The sequence below is a fragment of the Daldinia caldariorum genome (genome assembly GCF_022478825.1).
Source record: "Daldinia caldariorum strain CBS 122874 unplaced genomic scaffold F4812scaffold_1, whole genome shotgun sequence".
In the NCBI taxonomy this organism is placed as follows: Eukaryota; Fungi; Ascomycota; class Sordariomycetes; order Xylariales; family Hypoxylaceae; genus Daldinia; species Daldinia caldariorum.
In genome coordinates, this window is record NW_025953037.1 from 1,009,993 (window position 1) to 1,027,668 (window position 17,676).

Sequence of the window (17,676 nt, forward strand, 5' to 3'; positions counted from 1 at the left end):
GATCTGATAATGTAACGCTTTCTATTAATAGATCTTCTGGAGGAATAGATTGAAGCGATAGGAAAGGTAGTAGTATCGTCACGTTGATTAGAAAAAGAATATGAAATGGTGAGAATTTGAAGCATTCACGCTGAAGGTGGAAGATTCATATATGCTGTGATACCTAGTTACCTAAGATACCTAGGTACTTCTCAATTAATTTCAATTAGTTGAATGCTGAAGGTCGCGACGCGTTTTAGGGCTCTATGATTGGTTAATTTTACCCGATACTAGCTGCGAGTGCCCCACCTTCAAGGACCCTCTCAGCCACCTGGGCAGTCAGCCTCAACGGAAGCAAGGCTGAGAAATTTCACTATGCTCATTCTCATCAGCGCCCAATTAATAAAATACATGTACCTCCAACCTTTTGGTCAATAGTCGGCATTTTTTCTCCAGGTTGACTACATCAAGAGCCATTTTCATAAGATATAATATAATAATAGTCAAATATGGTAAGTAAACGCAATTTCACACGACTTTACATTAGGTACCTATGTGTAGTCCAAATATTAACCCTTGAACCAGGCGCGTAACTCGGAGAAAGCCCAGTCGATGCTCTTTCGCTTCCGCGAAGCGCAAGCTGCGGACCTGGGCATTATCGACGCAGGACGAGCACGAAGACCCAAGGTCATTACCGAAGTAGACTCGATCCCGGCTTGCGAGAAATGGAGAGGCCAGACCCTGAAGGAAATCAGCCGGAAAATGTCCCGGATCCAGGAGACATCTCTTAGCGACTACCAGATTCGAGATCTCAACGACGAAATAAATAAGCTCATGCGGGAGAAGCACATGTGGGAGGTACAAATTCGGAATTTAGGAGGCCCTAATTATATGCGTGGCGGCGGCAAGGTCTACGACGAAATGGGTAGGGAGATACCGGGGGGAGGTAAGGGGTATAGGTATTTCGGGCGAGCAAAGGAATTACCCGGCGTAAAAGAACTTCTAGAAGCCGCTGCGCAAAAGAAGCTACAGGACTCGGAGAAACCGTTGGAGGCGCGCGAGGACTTGAGGAAAGCAGTCGACGCCAAGTATTACGGGTACGCACCCGATGAAGAAGACGATGCATTACTTCACTACGAGGCCGAGAAGGAACGAGAGGCGTTTGAGGAGTTATTGAAGCGAGGGAAGGCAGAACCTCCTCCAGGATGGGAACCGCTACCTGGCGACACAGGAGATGGTAAAGCTTGGGAGTTGCCTACGCTAGAGGAGGTACAGCAAGAGCTTATAGAAAGGAGAAGGCGGAAGCTGCTCGACCAGATCCAATAGGTTAGGTACGGTTAGGTACCTCTCCCCAATTTCTTCTCGCTACCTGGACCAGTTCTCTATACCCAAGACTGAAGAGGCATTGGAGGAAGTATCGTCAACTACATTTTTGGCATCTTTCTTGGAGTCTTTCGTTACGGCTTTCAGCATCTTCGTTCATTAATATATCAAATACCCCCTTTCTTTATACATCCAATTAATCAAGATATCATATCACAAGTAAATTAGCATAAGCGTTGCCGTACTCGAGAGCAAATCGGACGCAACAATGTCTCATCGACCCGACCTGATTCACCCCCTAAATACTCCTCCTCTTCCTTTTCCCCCACCGCCTTTCCCAAATGTCCCTGATAGTCAATCCGTCGAAGAACAATGGAATCAGTATATTCGCAACCGTCAAACTAAGACCACAGAGGACGGGACTTCAGATACGGTCGAACAGCAAAATCGGCACCGTGGACAATGCCTAGGCTGGTCGACTGCTATACAACACCCGACGCCGATTCGGTTCCAGACTCACAAACTGCTAGATGCACAAGATCACCTTGCCGTGATGGGATTTCTTACCGATGATACACGAGGACACAAACCAAGTGTATATCATGGACCAGAGGCTTCCTCGCACCAATACAGCGAACGAGACTGCTTTGAGTCTGTCCGTTTATCGTCATCCTCGCTGTTCGTCTTGCCCATCTCCAAAGTCAGCATATTTGTCTCATAAAACTAACCCCGACTCACTCAATAGCAGTGGAAGATCAGATTCGTCACGGTCTGTAGAGACGCCGATACCCTCCTATAGAGCGGCACGTATCTCGTTCCACGGTTTGCTGACGACGATCTCTCGGAAATTTCATGCACTGACTACCGCCACCACCACCGACGCTACAACTCAGATTCCCCCGTCTAATAATAGTTCTGATACTTATATCGGTTCTAATGATCATGCCAGTGGCTCTGCCAGTGGTATTTAGGGCAATATCAACGGCCATACTAGCAACATCTCTTCCGGGAGTGATAACAAGACTGCTAGCCAAGGTGGCCCCGCTGTCAAAGAAGGCGCGAGCAAAAGCATTGGTGTTTCTACTCAAGCACCTAATGGGCACGTCCGATTTTACGAGACTATCCGTTCCGTAGTCGAATATCCCGCCGCCATTCGCCACGGCGAGAATAGTATCAGGAGGAGAAGTGTTCCCATTGTAACTCCTGCCTTCAGCGCCCCCAACCCCTTAGTTACGGCAAACGACTCTACACCAACCTTGGTCGGGCTTGATATGCATTCGTCGTCATCGATCAGCGCCGCAGAAAATACAAGCCCTACAAGAACCCCAGCACCTACCAGATGCCACAGCCCTGCTGTCCCCTCGTCCAATTCGTCGTCGTCATCGTCGTCGTTGTCGTCGTCGTCTGAAGACAGCCGTAAGGAAGCCACCTTCGCCGAACCGCTTGCAACCGTCGACGTTATCCCGGGCATCAGGTCGACCACGGCGTCTAGCGCTACGCCTCCTCAGGAGGCCTACGCTTCCTCCCCGGGCCCGTTGCGCGACGGCCAACAACGTTCACGACGCACCAGCGCTACCGCTCTCGGGACATCGCCCCTTAGCCACGCGCAGGTATCTAGCCCTAGTTCTCCCGCGGAGGACCCCTCCTCCTCCTCTTCGGCCAGCAATACCGCCGCTCCGCAGGCCCAAACCTCGGCGCAAGAGCAAGAGCAAGAGCAAGGAGAATGCGTACCCGACAACGCAACACAACATCCGGCTCAAAGAAGCGGAAGCACTCTCAACATATTGTTGTCGATGGCGAATATCGTTGACCCTTCGAACGACGTCGCCCCGCCCGCGTACTCGCGGCTGACGCCCCCGCTGCAAATGCCCCGCGCGGAGTGGTGGGACGCGATCCCCCCGCTGCCGTACGACGTCGACGTCGAGCAGCAGCTGCAGCGACAGCGAGAGAGACAACGGCAGCGACAGCGACAGAGGCAGCAGCAGCCTACGTTGGGAGCGTTCCGAGATGGCGCCTTCAGGTCGACTAGTTCGTTCTACAAGTTGCCGTACGCATACCGGGCTAGTCTCGCTATCTTGTTGTCTCTCTCCGCAGGCACTTTTTTGATGGTGGCGGCGTTTGCGAGTGCTTGGGCGGACCGACGCGAGGAAAAATAGTTTAGGTTAGGTTAAGGTTAGGTTAGGGCAGGGATCTAGGTCGAGGGAGGGTGGGAAGGGAAGGGAAGCTAAAGACTTGCGGTGACTAAGCTTGGCTGGGATTTTATTTTATTGCCTTTCCACGGGGTGCTTGGTGCTTGTCTTGTCTTGGGTTGGGTTGGGTTGGTGGTTGTGGGGTGGAGAGGGGGGGAAATGGAAAGGGGGTGAAAAATAGGTAGACGTTGCGAAGAGCGGCTTTTGTTTTCGAATGGATATAATGTTATGGCTAGCGTTCAGGTAGGTAGATTAAACGATCAAACGATCAAACAAAAGCTTCAACTTCTCTTAGTTGTGAGGTACTTAGCTCTTTACTGTCGAAAACTACTGCATACCTAGGTTAGCCCCCTAAGTACCTATACTAGGGTAGATGAGAGAAGTTGAGTCTACTTGTGCTCTTCTACCAAATATCTCGGTATTTCTCTATTACTATGGTAATTCTTGAATAATCGAGCGCGTATTCTATTGCGGGTACCTGTTATTCATATCCTTTTAACAAGTCGTAGCTATATTTGTAGCGAAGTACACTGTAGGTACCTAAGGTACCTATCCAAAAGCCAGAAACCGACACCGCAACCGAAGCCGTGCCATGTCGAGCATAAAATAAATACGAAAAATGCGCAGTCTGAAATCCCAAAAGCCAAATTGAAAGCCGTCCCGTAGTATCGTATCGTATCGTATCGTACCGTTGCAAATCAAAAGCAAATGTCCATACCTGAGTTATAGTCCAGGTAGGTACCTAATCCTTCCACGCTCATTCTCACTCAGTCAGTCATACACATATTCTCCCGATCTTAGCAGTCCTTCTTCCAATGCTCCTTAACCCACCCGGCAATAACGTCCGTCAGGGTGTTATTCGTGTACACCTTCACGTCCGCGGTGCCGTAGTCGCCGCCGCTGAACTTAAGCGCGGTGATGACCCACGGCTGGACGTAGTCGATGAAGACCAGGTCTACCGTCTCCGGGTCCGGGGCAGCTGCGGTATCGTTGCCGTTGCTGGGGAAGGCGATCTTGGATTGGATGCAGTTAGGCACCGCATAAAATTTGATAGGAGAGTGTACGGCATCGTCGCCGTCGTCGCCGAGGTCGTCGCGCGTGGTGTATCCGCCTACGAGCTCAGGGTCTTCTTTGCCCTTGCTCTCGTCCTGCTTAGACGAACTTCTCTCACCCGAAAGTGATAGCGGCTTCTGCGGTGAGTCTTCCATGAAAAATGGCCGTCTACCTTCGTTGTCAATCTCCGCAGACGCGGCTTCAAAGAACGGGCCACGCGGGACCGCCTGCTCAGGGATCGTCAAGTACTGCGCGTCGAGAGCACCGCTGAATACGGGGCCGGCATTGTTAAGTAGCTCGAGAACCTTGCTGGCGACGGCGTAGGGCACGTCGGGAATGTAATTGAATTTGCTAATGAAAGGGGAGATGAGGTAGGTCGAGTCCTTAGTAAACGCGCCCTTAAAGATATCAAAGCGGATAGCACCCGTGTTGACAATAGCTAGGCGCGGGACGTCCTTCCTCTCCTTGTTAACAATAGAGTCGGGAAGGACTTGCGTCTCAAGCCAGCTGAATATGCTAGAATCGCTGGGGTATGGGGCGCGACTCATCCAGAGGTCTTGCGGGGCGCAGCCGAACGAGTCATCGAGGTTAAGAGCTTTACGACCTTCAGCGATGAGTCTTGAGACATTGCGACCGTGTTCAGTGGGGAAGGTAGTTTTGTTTAGGCCGGTATGGTATTGCAGGCCGAAGAGGTTGTTGTCGATATAGCGCCTCTTAAACGTGACTGTTGCTTCGGTAGAAGGTTCGCTCCTACTCTTCTTCGTGATACCGTCGATAGACAAGAAACCGATGGTCTCGAAATACCGACCGCTAGCGATGGCGTATGCCTTGTCATCGAACTTCCTCGTATCCCGTACATGTGCGTGACCACCAAGGAATGCGATAGGAGTGTACCAGTTCTCATCTCTGATAACCTTAAAGATCTGTTCGAACTCCTTCATACGAAGACCCACATGGCCGACGACGAGGAATAGATCGGGCTTTTCTCTTATGGCCTTTTGGAACCATTCCTCCTTCATGGCCTCTTCGACGGGCTGCACGACACTGTTATTCGCGTTGCGATCGAAGTTGAACAAGAATCCCAACGCGACGACATTATAACCGAGATTCTTGGTGGTGAACTTTATGTAGCGCTGGGCCTGGGGAATCTGGTTGCCAGTCTCGGGTTCAATGTAGTCGAGATTGGAGGCGATGTAGGAGTGCTTGAATCTGGGAACGGTTATGTTGTGTTCTCGCGCGACCGAGTCTTCTTGGTATAGTTCGTGATTTCCAGTGCAGAGAACGTCGACGGTTTGCTCGGCGAAGATATCGTAGGAATATTTGCCTTTCGGATTGGAAGCGTCGTATAAGCCATTTCCTTCGATCCTGTCACCGGTATCGATGACTAGTAAATCTACACCTTTTTCATCTGCCTTCTTTTTCATATGAGTCGTAAATGAAATATAGTCACCCCAGTCGGCCGAGTACTGCGGTCTGATGGATAAATAAGGTTAAGTTAGCAACAGTCGATCATCTAATACCTTTTTTTAGGTTCGATTATCTCACTCTTGTAGATGACCACCAAGCCAGCCGTGTATATCTGTGGTGTGTATGAAATTGATTTGTCCCCATTCGAGATTTCTCATCGGAGCAGCGACCGGCGCGGGAGCTCCAGGCTGAGATGACCTTGCGACCGTCACCAGGGACGCGACGAGGATAATCCTTGGAACCATTTTGATTTATTAATTGATAATTGTTGATAATATTAGGTAGAGATATAAAGTATGTCCATACCTATCTAGTCGTCAAGACTTAACAGACATAGATATACATGTATGTAAAAGGCAAGCCCTAGGTTAGGTGTAGGTATGTTATATGATGTAGGTGCCCCGTAGACATTTATATTAGGGGGAATTAATGAGTAATGGTTTAGCGGTAGTACAGGTGAGTTGTCAGCCTAAAGATGCCTTAAGAAGTTCTAGGCTCATATGGCCGTTGACCGTCCGGGTACCTGCCAAGCTTCGTTGATACATACCTCTTGCGTCACAGGTCACAGCTGGAGAGCTACGGCATTAGCGCGTAACTTATCGATAACAGGCTCTTGGAACACAGTAGGAGGTACATAGTACAAGAAACTCACCTCAAAACGCCAAAACATACAAAAACTCATTTATATGAACCTCCAGCTTAGAATGCCTAATAACACCGGGACCACATGTCTACATATGTCAGACATCCCCAAATTAGAGCCGCCCATAGGGTGATCTCTTTACAACGGAGAGCCGGTGTTACACGGTGTCGCTACATTCACCAAACCACCGCAAATATAGACCCTCCCATTAAGAATGAAGCGCATATCGAAGACAACGAGCGGGCAATCCGGCTCGCAGTCAAGGATAATATTTCTGCCCTAGGTTTCTCAACAACATGTGCTTCCAACATCCTTACCGGTAACAAGATCCCCTTCGATGCCACTATAGTGAGGCAATTAAGGCAGAGGGGCTCGATTGTGACGGCCAAAACCGGTATGGATGAGTTTGGTATGGGCACGCACTCCACAACGTCCGCATTTGAGGATATTCGCAATGTGTGCGGCCTAGAAATGTACTCAGCTGGAGGTAGCTCTGGGGGAAGTGCTGTCGCTGTGAGGAGGGGAGAAGCCGAATTAGCTCTGGGTACCGACACGGGAGGATCTGTCCGCATGCCCGCTGCGTATACCGGCACCGTCGGCTTCAAACCCTCGTACGGCATGCTATCCCGCTGGGGTGTCGTGCCCTACGCAAACTCCTTGGATACCGTTGGACTACTCGCCAGAACGGTGGGACCCATAGGCACGGCCATCGTAGGACAGAAGCTCTACCTAGAACATGATGTCAATGACCCAACGTCTCTACCTCCTTCCGTACGCCAAAGATGTACTGCGGAACGAAAAGGGTACGATTCATGGAATCCAACCAAAGAGGGTACGATACAGGGCTTGACCTTTGGCATACCAATAGAGTATAACATCGAAGAGCTAGACCCCCGCATACGACAAGGCTGGTTGACCGTCGCTCAGAAGATTGAAGAGTTAGGGGGGCGTGTCGTTCCGGTATCGTTACCTTCTACGAAAAACGCCCTTTCTGCATATTACGTGATAGCACCGGCCGAGGCATCGTCTAATCTTGCCAAGTACGACGGCATTCGCTATGGCAAACGAAATCGCGAACAAGCTAGCGATTCCTTCAAGGGCATATTGTATGCGAAAACAAGAGGAACTAGCTTTGGAAGCGAAGTACAGCGTCGCATTCTGCTTGGGTCGTACACGCTCAGCTCGGAGGCTATGGACAACTATTTTATACAAGCCCAGAAAGTCCGCCGGCTCGTGAGGAGAGACTTCGATCGAGTCTTCAAACTGTCCAATCCGCTCGAGGACCAGCAACCTTTTGATCTCAGCGACATGGAAGATACAGTACATCTAGAAAACAAGTTTGGCCCTGCACAAGTCGATTTCCTTCTGTGTCCCACCGCGCCGACCACTCCACCCTTGCTCGAGAACGTCATGAGACAGAAGCCCCTGGATTCCTATATGAACGATGTCTTCACGGTACCCGCCAGCCTCGCGGGATTGCCCGCCATCAGTGTCCCCATGGATATCCCTGTTGATCCATCCCAGGAGGAGCAAAAACTGCTTAGCTTTGGAGGCATGCAGCTCATCGGGCAGTACTGGGACGATGCGCGGCTGCTCTCCGTAGCCGACGTCCTAGCACCCCGTATCTTGCAACAAACCCTGTTTTGAGTTGTGGAGGGAGCATCCTAACGCTAGAGGCTACATGAAAGATATAGTCTATACTCCCCATTTTGGAGTTGTTGGAGACTACCAACAATCATAAAGTTAGAGCATCTGTGTGATATAATACCCCTGTTAACAACTTGTAAAAGATCCTTCCTGGCTCCTACGACCTGCCCGTGGCATGAAGATAGATCAGTTTCGCATTGTAATTGGCCTGTGATGTTTCGTAGTAAATTAGACCGTCCCGTGTCAAAGGCGCAGTTGCGTAACTCGTTGTAGTCACCTTCTCTCTCATCGGTCATCCCTATCAGATTCCCCACGAGAATCGACGTCCATGCCACTTCGTGATCGGTCCCTGCTACGGGATCTCGAATCTCCTCTCCTACTCGACCCAGAAGTCGACCTCCTACAGCCCCTATCCGAAAGCTGTTCCCCCTCCTCAATTAACCCTTCTTCCTCATCACTATCCGCTCTCGCATCTCCGTTGGTATCGCCATTCATATCAACATCGTCTTCTTCTTTTCTCTTCTCTTCTTCTTCCTCCTCCAATAAATCCTCAATGTCGCCAAGCGGGCTCGTCCTCGGCTCCAGCAGCTCCAAGTCCTCGAGGATCTCGCGCTTGGGCATCTGCCACAAGCTCGTGGCGCAGACGCGGTCCTTGGTCAGCAGGTCGTCGACGAACTGGTCCACGTAGGTCAGGCTGGTGCCGGCGCGGCCCTTCCGGCGCAGCTTGCGGCGGTCCTCGAGGAAGGGCTCGAGGAGGCGGTAGACGGTCTCGGCGCGGCGCGTCAGGCGCACGTAGAAGCAGGCGAGGGCGCGCAGGTACTTGAAGCGCTCGCCGCCGTAGCGCAGGTACTCGGCGAGGACGTCGTCGTCGGGGGCGAGCTGCAGGAGCTTGAAGGCCAGGCACAGGAAGGGGCTGGGCTTCTGGTTGGCACCGTGGGTGCCGCCGACGAAGGACACGTGGTCCACCACGCGGTCCACCACGTCCGCCTCGTTCACCCCAAAGCACTGCTCCTTCCAGAAGTAGCTCTCCACGATCCGCTCCCGCACTGCCTTCTCCATGATCGTCGCCGGGTTCAGCCCGTTGGGCGCCAGCGCCGCGCTCGAGCCCCGCTCGTCGAGGAACCGCCGCTCGTCGGCGCGGTGGGTGTCGGAGCCCATGGTTGTCGCTAGGGAGAGGAGATGGTGATTATAATAAAAAGTTTGGATATTCGGAACTGAAGATCTGGAGCGCTTTACGAGTAGTCGAAAGTCAGGGAGTAAATAAGGAGTGCTGGTATGGGAATTAGGTGAATATTAGGTGAATATGAACAAGCTCGATTGTTGCGGCAGCTTCAACATTTCGCGATAGTAATTCTGTTATCGGTTGACTTAGGTACCAAGGTACCTGGTAGCTTTTATCGATAAGATGTCTATCTACATAATATAGGGGCCTTGGCGTTTTTGGCGTTTTTTGGCGTCGTGGCGTTCAGCCCTACGAACATAGGTAGGTACGTTTTACTACCTACGTTATATAAGCCACTTGTGCAGCCAACGAAGATAATTCTATATGGGACGTGATCTCTCTTTCTTTCAAATATGAAAATGCATAAAACCTAAAAATATACGTACTACTGAATCAACAATTACAAACGCGACTGATAACAGAACAGACTGTATACAGTAAGGACGAAAAGGAGAAGCCTATGATCGTAACATATGCGCACAAAAAAAAAAAAAAAAGATTCAGGACAAGGGTGGAACTCTATACAAGCAATATACCAGAAAAATAGGAGTATTCTTTCCGGTTTGAGGAGCGCTCTGACGAATGCTAGGTTAGGTGGGTAGCAAAGACTGTCCTCTCTGACCCATCACTCGGTCAAGTCCAAATATACCTATAGTTTGTTGATCTTAGAGAGGCGTAAGAGATTTACAACGTAGATTAATAGTCTTACATAATGAAACTCATGATTAAGATGAGATCTTATATAACTCTTACTCAAATCATGAGGTGGTAAGGAGAATACGAATGCTACTTACTATGTAGAACCTTGAAGAAAGCTAGGTAATTGAACGCTCGAGCCCATCGTATGGTACCTATAGGTACAACTTCCATGCAGAGCCCTCACAAACATACCAGGTACCTAAGGTTAGGTACCAAGCCCTCTTATATCCACTGAATCGGTATTTAAAAGTTTTTCTTCTTTTCGTCACTCCTCTGTCAAGAGGTCCCACTGATAGGGCAAGTTGAGTGTTTGCCATGAAAGGGAGAGGGCTTCGAGAAATGTGGCCAATAAACCTATGCCTTGCTTCGAGAATAGATAGATTCATCCGTTGCTGCGGCATACTCAAAAGTATTTCTAGGTACCTATATCAGGGGAAATAATATTCTAGGTATAGTACCTTGTAAGGAAGTACTCACGAACTCCTGTACTATGTAAATAGTATATGGGTCGTTAGAAATTTTTCACAACCAACGTAAGGTGGAACTAAGCAGCATAGGTACCCGAGACAATCTCGTCATTCATCGAGGAGGCCTAACTATAACTACCTAAGGTATAGAAGCATTATGGCTTCACATACTCAAGTTGTCATTTATTCTATACCCCCTAGCCGGTATCCTTATAGACTTACCACTGGGACTAGTTGGTAATAACTTAGCCGACAGTCCTTTATAAGTTGAATAAAGGACATTACAAGACAGTTACCCTGCTGGGTCGGTGCAAAATATTAGGGCTATCCTTGCCCAGCAGGATATTTCAGCCTTGGCACATAAAGTCGGGCATAATATGATAGAAAATCCAGAATCCTATGACAGGTCAAGACCAAGAGGCTCAACAGCGGCTACCGTCGCTTAAGGAATACCGTCAATGTGTTTTTTATAATATAGCATAACTCCGGCCTCAGGGTTATAACCTAGGTGTCTTTGGATCATTCGGGGCCGGCATGCATCTCCCCTTCACCACTCTATCGGATAAGATTCAGTACTAGGTAGGTAACAAAGGGCATTCAGATCTTAGATAGATACCTAACGTTAGGTCTAGGTAGCTGGTATCTATCCAGCTTCCCGGTGCAAATTTTACTTAATCAATAGCCCCTATGCCCCTCGCCTCCCTTACTTCCAAGTCAGTGCGCCTTGTATACCTGCTGCTAACCTACCGCCGAGCCTCGGAGCTTAGAACGTGCAACACCCCTGAACTTATCAGCCAAGATCTGATCACGGATTTTTGCAATACCCATTTAAGATGCTAGGTGCCTACCTACCTACCTAAGATAGGTAGTATCCAGACGGCCGGGCCGCCGGTCTACTTCCGCGTCGGAAAGAATGGAGTTACCATCACCGGCCTGAACCTTGTCTAGTCTATACTCTTGGAACCGAATGCCCTTCCCGGTGCCGCTATTCCGAGCTTTTGAATCATAGACAAGAAAGAGCAACTAGGATCATAGAACATCGTGCTGCGAATCACCACGTCCTTTCGAAAGGTTAACCCCCACCACCCCCAATCTATATCAACGATGAGCTACATGATCTGGTATATCCCGGCCCGGGGATCAAGGTCCGACTCTGTTCGGGTATCACACAGGGCACCGTAAGTCTGCCGTCTCGAGCTGAAACTTGGTACATAGTAGTTAAGTAATTACCTAGGGAAGTTGTTTGGCTGCTTTTGAAGTCATAGCGTTTTTTTAGTTTTTTCTTTTCTTTTCTTTTCTTTCTTTTTTCGACGCACAAAATCGGAAATCAAAAATTGACATATGATAAAAAAGTTTTTATGCTTGGTATGTGTTATGTTTATGCAACAGATTGCGCTTGTTTCCGCGGATCTGGCTCGGGATATTGTCGTCGTTTCCCATAGGCGGACTGGAACCGTCCGTGTGTTGCGTTTCTGGCAAGCAAAGAAAGGAAAAAAAACGTTTACGGCCAAAAATGCAAGGCAGGGTTATCGTCAGTCCCGTATTCCCAACAGAGTGGACAAGTGTAAAAAGGGTGTGTGTATGTACTTTACTAGCTCATGTTCATGAAATGCCAAGTAAATACCTAATCGAAGCATCGTGCTTTTTTCTCTATATAGATTTGGTAGGTATCTCCATCCCATCTTCTGGACTTGCGAGATTCTCTAAAAGCTTCAATGCCTTGGATTTAGAAGCAGAAGACTCCATAAAACCAGTTCTGCTCCGATGGGTATACTGATAGGTCTCGGTGCCGAGACTCTGGCCGCCGCCATTACCTTGTGCATCGTCTCGTCTATTGTCGTCATCCTGCGAATCTGGGCGCGAGTAAGGAATGGGGCACTCGGCTTCGACGATTACTTGATGGTGCTAGGTTCTGTGAGTTTTCCGCCCCTGGAGTTTACGAATGGCGGTTGGAGGATATACGTTGAGCAACGGCGACTAATGTTGAAGCTATGTGGCTGTAGTTTACCTACCTTTTCTGCTGCATCGTTGTCCATCTAGGCTGCTTGTCAGGTTTCGGCGCGACAGACGAGGTCGTTTACGCAATAGACCCGACAGGCGAATTGAAGAAGACCGGCATGAAATGTACGTTTCTTATACCTTGAACCGTGTTACTGTTTACAACCTATAGCGCTTAGCCACTTACCAATAACTTCACTTTTATAGGGCTGTTCTTCTTCGAGGTGGGCTATATGTTATGCCTTCCGCCCGTCAAGGTCAGCATCTGCGTCGCTCTCCTACGGATCACATCACAAAAGCGCTATACCATCCCTTTGTGGGTAGTGATAATTGTCTGTGTCATCGGGACTGCCACAGGTTTGGCGACCATATTCATCCAATGCAAACCTATCGCCGCCAACTGGAACGGAGATGCAAAACATTGCGCTGGAGTGAACCAGACCGGCGTTATGAATACAGCCATGTCTGTGACTTCCATCATAACCGACTGGATGTGTGCAATTTTTCCAGCATTTATTCTCTGGAAGTTGAATATGAAGCCGCAGGTCAAGGCCTCGCTCATATTTGTTCTGGCCCTCGGAATTTTGTATGCTTGCCACTTTCCTGGAGAGATGCTTTATGCTCTCATATGCGATGGCTAGACTAACACATATGTTCCGTTACAGAGCCAGTATATCAACCTGCATTCGATTACCATATGTGCACAAGTACATCCGCGCCGGCGAGGCATCCGTCGATGGTCTCTGTATGCGATCTCTTACACGCCTTATACTCTAGTACATTGACTAACTACCTAACTTCTATATAGATAAGGGGTGCCGCATAGTTATTTGGTCTACCGTCGAGTGCGGTGTTGGTATCATCGCGGGCTGCCTCCCGCCGTTACGACCGCTGCTCGTAAGATTCGGCTTCGGTATCAGCTCGACCACTAAGAACCCGACAGGCGGGCCTCTAGCCAACGGCCGTTCCATTCTCCGCAGTAACGACGACAGGCAAGAATCACAGCCTGCCGCTGGTATCATACGGCTCGAGAGCATGAAGCGTCCGGGCCGAGGCGATTCACTAGTGACAACTTGCCAAGGGGGGTCCGGGTCGCGCCCGGAGTGGGGGGAGAGAACTAGCGAGTCCGACGACTGCTCGAGCCAGAAGCTTATCATTGTGAAGGATACCAGGATAGAAGTCAAGTATGACGATGTTTGATTGGGGGCTGATGCAAGAAGTTAAAAAAAGAAAAAGTGTATAATACACATGTATAAACATACAGAGATGTTACGCTAGGCAGCGTTTGGACTTAGATGGATTTTTTTTAAGAGAAAGGGGGATTATACTTGGCACAGCGGTAGATGGGTACAATGGATTGGGATACAAGGGAAGGCGTCGAGCGATCCGCCAAACTATGGATTTCTGGATAGGTTAAAGAGTCAGCTATTCAGATTAGATTCTAACTATTCTAAGTGATAATATGACTTGAGGCTGCCGAGCGTGACCCAACACGACGTTCCTGTCATAAATTATCAGTCTAATTTGACGACGCAAGGGACTCGGAATACGGGCTCCTATATACCTATATATCACCGGACCAACTAGATCCATGAATAACCCTCCTCAATTGGGAATATGTTAAGTCCGACTTCATAAACGCTTTACTAATGCTTAGAAACTATGTCTAGTATTCGATAAACACTTCTATCGAGTGCTCCCTGTCCTACCCGGTCCTATACGAGACCGTACTTACGGGCTCAGGTGATAGCCCCGATTGAGAAAACAACAGGGCGGCCCATCCACCTTACCGGTGCCGCTAGCAATGCTAGACTTACTCTCCTAAGGCAGATGCTATATAACTACGGCGTACCCGTTGATTATCGGGGTGCAAATTGGCCCGAGAAAGTGCGTGCCGCTACGAACGGCAAGGCTGTCGAAATTGCTATGGGCTGTATCTAGGAATGAGACACGGCACACAGGGTGGAAAACATGTTCTGCCAATCTTATAGTTACCGATAAGGCTAGAAGGCTTTGGGAGATGAGAAGACCGGTGTGAAGACCAAAGCGGCACTTAGAACTTAGAAGTAGGCATCGAATGGGTTCTAGCCTTGGAAAAGTACAATGCGACTTGCCAGCCGCGACTAGATGTGTATTGTTGGTCAACACATGTTTCTCCCGCACGGTGATGAGGGCTTTCTAGTAGCGCAGTGATACTGGATATCGGATAATCGGCATATATAAAGTACTATGCGACATTGCGTTGGATGGTAGGACAAACACGGCTGAGTTGTTGTTCAACAAGATACGCGAAGAGCATGGCTCTGGTAAATCCCTTGTGTCCATTAGATTCGACATATTGTATTATGTGCGACCTGACGTACAATAATGAATGAAGAAGGAAACAGGGGGTACATGGAGATTCTCTTGGATCAATATACTTTCTTTAGAGTAGAACTGGTTTAACTGTTAAGAAACTGCGTACCTACCTAGCTGTACCTGTAGATTATCCTTCCGTCTAGGTAGGTATCAGGTTAGTATTTTTCAAGCTTGGAGGCATAAAAGGGGCCGATGTTATATTGTAAGAGGCGCATAAAGTCTGAAGTAGCATATATAAATCATATACACCATGCCCTATTATAAAAGAAAATAATATCTAATCGTCAACGTATTCGGCGTATTTAATGAATTCCTCGCAAGGGTGTTATTGTAAGATCTGCAATCGGGATCGGATCAGATTGCCAAGCCGGCACCCCGGCCGCAATGGCTGATGCGCGTTGCCCGGGAAACACGAGACTTGGGAAAACAGGAAACCGGTCACCAAAAAGGTCCTTTGCCAACAGTTTCCAGGTGTGCAACTTATTGTATATCGCCTCAACAACTGCTATCTTCATAGATTTACGTATTGTTTTTTCTTTCTTTCAATTCCTGAGCCTTTACAATCCTATATATAACCTATAATTGTACACCATATTTTCGAACAAGTATGCTTTTGACATCGTCGCAGGTCTCGGTCGTACTCTCGTCAGGAATCGGTATGAACTTAACCCCTCCGAAATACCTACCCAGTAAACAGCCTAAAATAACTACAACGTTTTCGGACTAACCATAATCTCCGTTTTTTTCTTCTTCAATAGTTATCTTGTGCACGGCGGCATTGTTTCTCAGCGGCTATGTAATCCAACAACGAACACTGCGCGACCTACGAGCAGCCATCAAGCCCACCCGGATACCCAGGCCGAGCCCCAAGGTCTACCACCCCGACCACCTCAGCTCACCCAGCCACCTAGAAGATACGATAAGCGATTCGCGGCTGCCACACCGCCGTAGACAATATAGCGCAGAAGAAGGAGGAGGAGGAGGAGGAGGAGGAGAAGATGTCGTTATCGTGAGACCCACCGTGTCTGATGGAAAACTAGAGCAGAAACAGCCGGCTATGCCGGAGAGGGACGATGCTACTGCTGGGGCACAGGTGGGGACACCGAACGATGTGGAAGAACCTTCAGAAGAGAATAAGAAGAAGAAGAAGTCTGAGGAGAAACCGATTAGTAGAGCGGAAAGGAGGCGCAAGATCAAAGAGGAGATACGGCAGTTGTCGGAGGGCCAGGAACGAGTATATTATCAACGACGACTATGGTGACTCGTTACCTCTTACGATTTTATTTTATGCTGTTCTCTTGACAGCTACTGTTTCTCTCTCTCTCTCTCTCTCTACTTGGTACACTAAGGGCATACGCATCGGGATTGGAATGGTTGGGAATGGCGCCTTTCAAAAGAAAATCCGGGGGCTGGGTTCTCGAGGAGATTCTTTTTTTAACCAGGTATGAGATGTAATGAGTAAAAGCAGGGTCCACGACGTTAGGATTTAAATGTACGAATAGCGGTTTATGGGAACAACGGTTACGGTTACTCGGTTAGATTGCAGGCGGATCTTTTTACCTTACGTTAGGAGGTACCTATTTAACAAGCAAAAAAAAGTCTTGAGAGGTATAACGTAACAGAAACAATGCATGTTGAGCCTACCTAAGTTCATGTGATAATGAAACTTTTCGAGTTAAAATAACTACCTACCTTCGTTTCAAATATCTATGATCTGGAATGCCTAACTCAACCCTTCTTTTCGATTCGTCTAAACTGCTGCACACTTCTGGACCTTTCAGGGTTGCAGCGAGGCAGTGTTATCTGCACTCGATTGAGAAACTTCAGATCTGTAAGGGTTGCGAACCAAGTCTCACGCGAGCCCTGCATGTGATTAGTTTCCAGATAAGGATATCGAATCCGGGTATGCTGGAGCAGCATCCGGGGCAGATTGGCGACGGCCAATGGGTGCTGGTAGGCGGCCTCACGGTTACTACTACCGAGTCGAGGGAAGTTGTCGAATAAGTACATCTATATTCAGGAACGTTGAAAAAAGAGGATTCGTTAAACTATCTATTAGTTTACTAGACCCGCCAACTGAATAGCGATAGTGTCATTTTTTTGAGGCTGTGCTCTATAGCTTGTTGACTCGGTAGCGCGGGATATTCTCGGTTCTGCGGGACGGAAGACTAAAGAGAAGCTATTACGAAGTGAATTATTTCTAAGACTTGTAATATTTGGCATGAAGATCCGAAGTAAGGTAAATCCCTACGACGTAATAGAAAGAATAGCAATTGTGATGTTTCGGGGTTGAAAGGGTTGAGTGATGTAATAGTCTTAAGACGTGGTTCCTTGAAGATCATTTATTTACTCCGGTTAGGTACCTCCTTCTTGTTTCTTGTGCGTAACACGGATATAAACAAAGTTGTATAAGTCAACTATTAACTCCGAAAGTGCCTTAGGTTAGGTACATATTTTAAACATCGAAAGACATAATTAATTACAAGGTTATAATATTATATACATAAGTGTAAAACCATATATATAGGTACCTCCTACATAGTAGTACCCTATTTGCCATTTTAGTCTATTTGTGCCGACATCTCGTATAGAGTGATAACCACAAGTTGCCATGAAAACTGCTGAGCTGTC

General features: G+C 48.3%; 7 protein-coding genes across 7 annotated transcripts; 5 read left to right on the plus strand and 2 right to left on the minus strand.

The window, feature by feature from the left end:
• Positions 1-354: 354 nt before the first annotated feature.
• F4812DRAFT_11527 (Isy1-like splicing factor) lies at positions 355-1,438 on the plus strand. Its single transcript, XM_047929397.1, has 2 exons — positions 355-491; positions 565-1,438. The coding sequence occupies exons 1-2, from the start codon at positions 489-491 to the stop codon at positions 1,303-1,305; spliced, it is 744 nt and encodes a 247-aa protein (XP_047794707.1). The 5' UTR covers positions 355-488; the 3' UTR covers positions 1,306-1,438.
• On the plus strand, positions 1,439-2,423 carry F4812DRAFT_11528 (uncharacterized protein). The gene is made up of 2 exons (XM_047929398.1): positions 1,439-1,980; positions 2,051-2,423. Exons 1-2 carry the CDS (start codon positions 1,571-1,573, stop codon positions 2,271-2,273), a joined length of 633 nt encoding a protein of 210 aa, XP_047794708.1. The 5' UTR covers positions 1,439-1,570; the 3' UTR covers positions 2,274-2,423.
• Positions 2,424-3,891: 1,468 nt separating this feature from the next.
• F4812DRAFT_408733 (ser/Thr protein phosphatase family) lies at positions 3,892-6,460 on the minus strand. Its single transcript, XM_047932386.1, has 2 exons — positions 6,090-6,460; positions 3,892-6,017 (listed from the first exon to the last, which is right to left on the minus strand). The coding sequence occupies exons 1-2, from the start codon at positions 6,254-6,256 to the stop codon at positions 4,289-4,291; spliced, it is 1,896 nt and encodes a 631-aa protein (XP_047794709.1). The 5' UTR covers positions 6,257-6,460; the 3' UTR covers positions 3,892-4,288.
• A 278-nt stretch (positions 6,461-6,738) lies between these two features.
• Positions 6,739-8,301, plus strand: F4812DRAFT_448988 (amidase signature enzyme; the record flags this gene model as incomplete). Its single annotated transcript, XM_047935923.1, has 1 exon — positions 6,739-8,301. The coding sequence occupies one exon, from the start codon at positions 6,739-6,741 to the stop codon at positions 8,299-8,301; it is 1,563 nt and encodes a 520-aa protein (XP_047794710.1).
• A 285-nt stretch (positions 8,302-8,586) lies between these two features.
• Positions 8,587-9,459, minus strand: F4812DRAFT_454212 (PRP38-domain-containing protein; the record flags this gene model as incomplete). The annotated part of the gene is made up of 1 exon (XM_047936603.1): positions 8,587-9,459. The coding sequence occupies one exon, from the start codon at positions 9,457-9,459 to the stop codon at positions 8,587-8,589; it is 873 nt and encodes a 290-aa protein (XP_047794711.1).
• A 2,994-nt stretch (positions 9,460-12,453) lies between these two features.
• Positions 12,454-13,887, plus strand: F4812DRAFT_454213 (uncharacterized protein; the record flags this gene model as incomplete). Its single annotated transcript, XM_047936604.1, has 5 exons — positions 12,454-12,603; positions 12,693-12,813; positions 12,895-13,273; positions 13,353-13,432; positions 13,496-13,887. 5 exons carry the CDS (start codon positions 12,454-12,456, stop codon positions 13,885-13,887), a joined length of 1,122 nt encoding a protein of 373 aa, XP_047794712.1.
• A 1,570-nt stretch (positions 13,888-15,457) lies between these two features.
• On the plus strand, positions 15,458-16,347 carry F4812DRAFT_408747 (uncharacterized protein). The gene is made up of 2 exons (XM_047932387.1): positions 15,458-15,701; positions 15,804-16,347. The coding sequence occupies exons 1-2, from the start codon at positions 15,653-15,655 to the stop codon at positions 16,304-16,306; spliced, it is 552 nt and encodes a 183-aa protein (XP_047794713.1). The 5' UTR covers positions 15,458-15,652; the 3' UTR covers positions 16,307-16,347.
• The last annotated feature ends 1,329 nt before the right edge of the window (positions 16,348-17,676 follow it).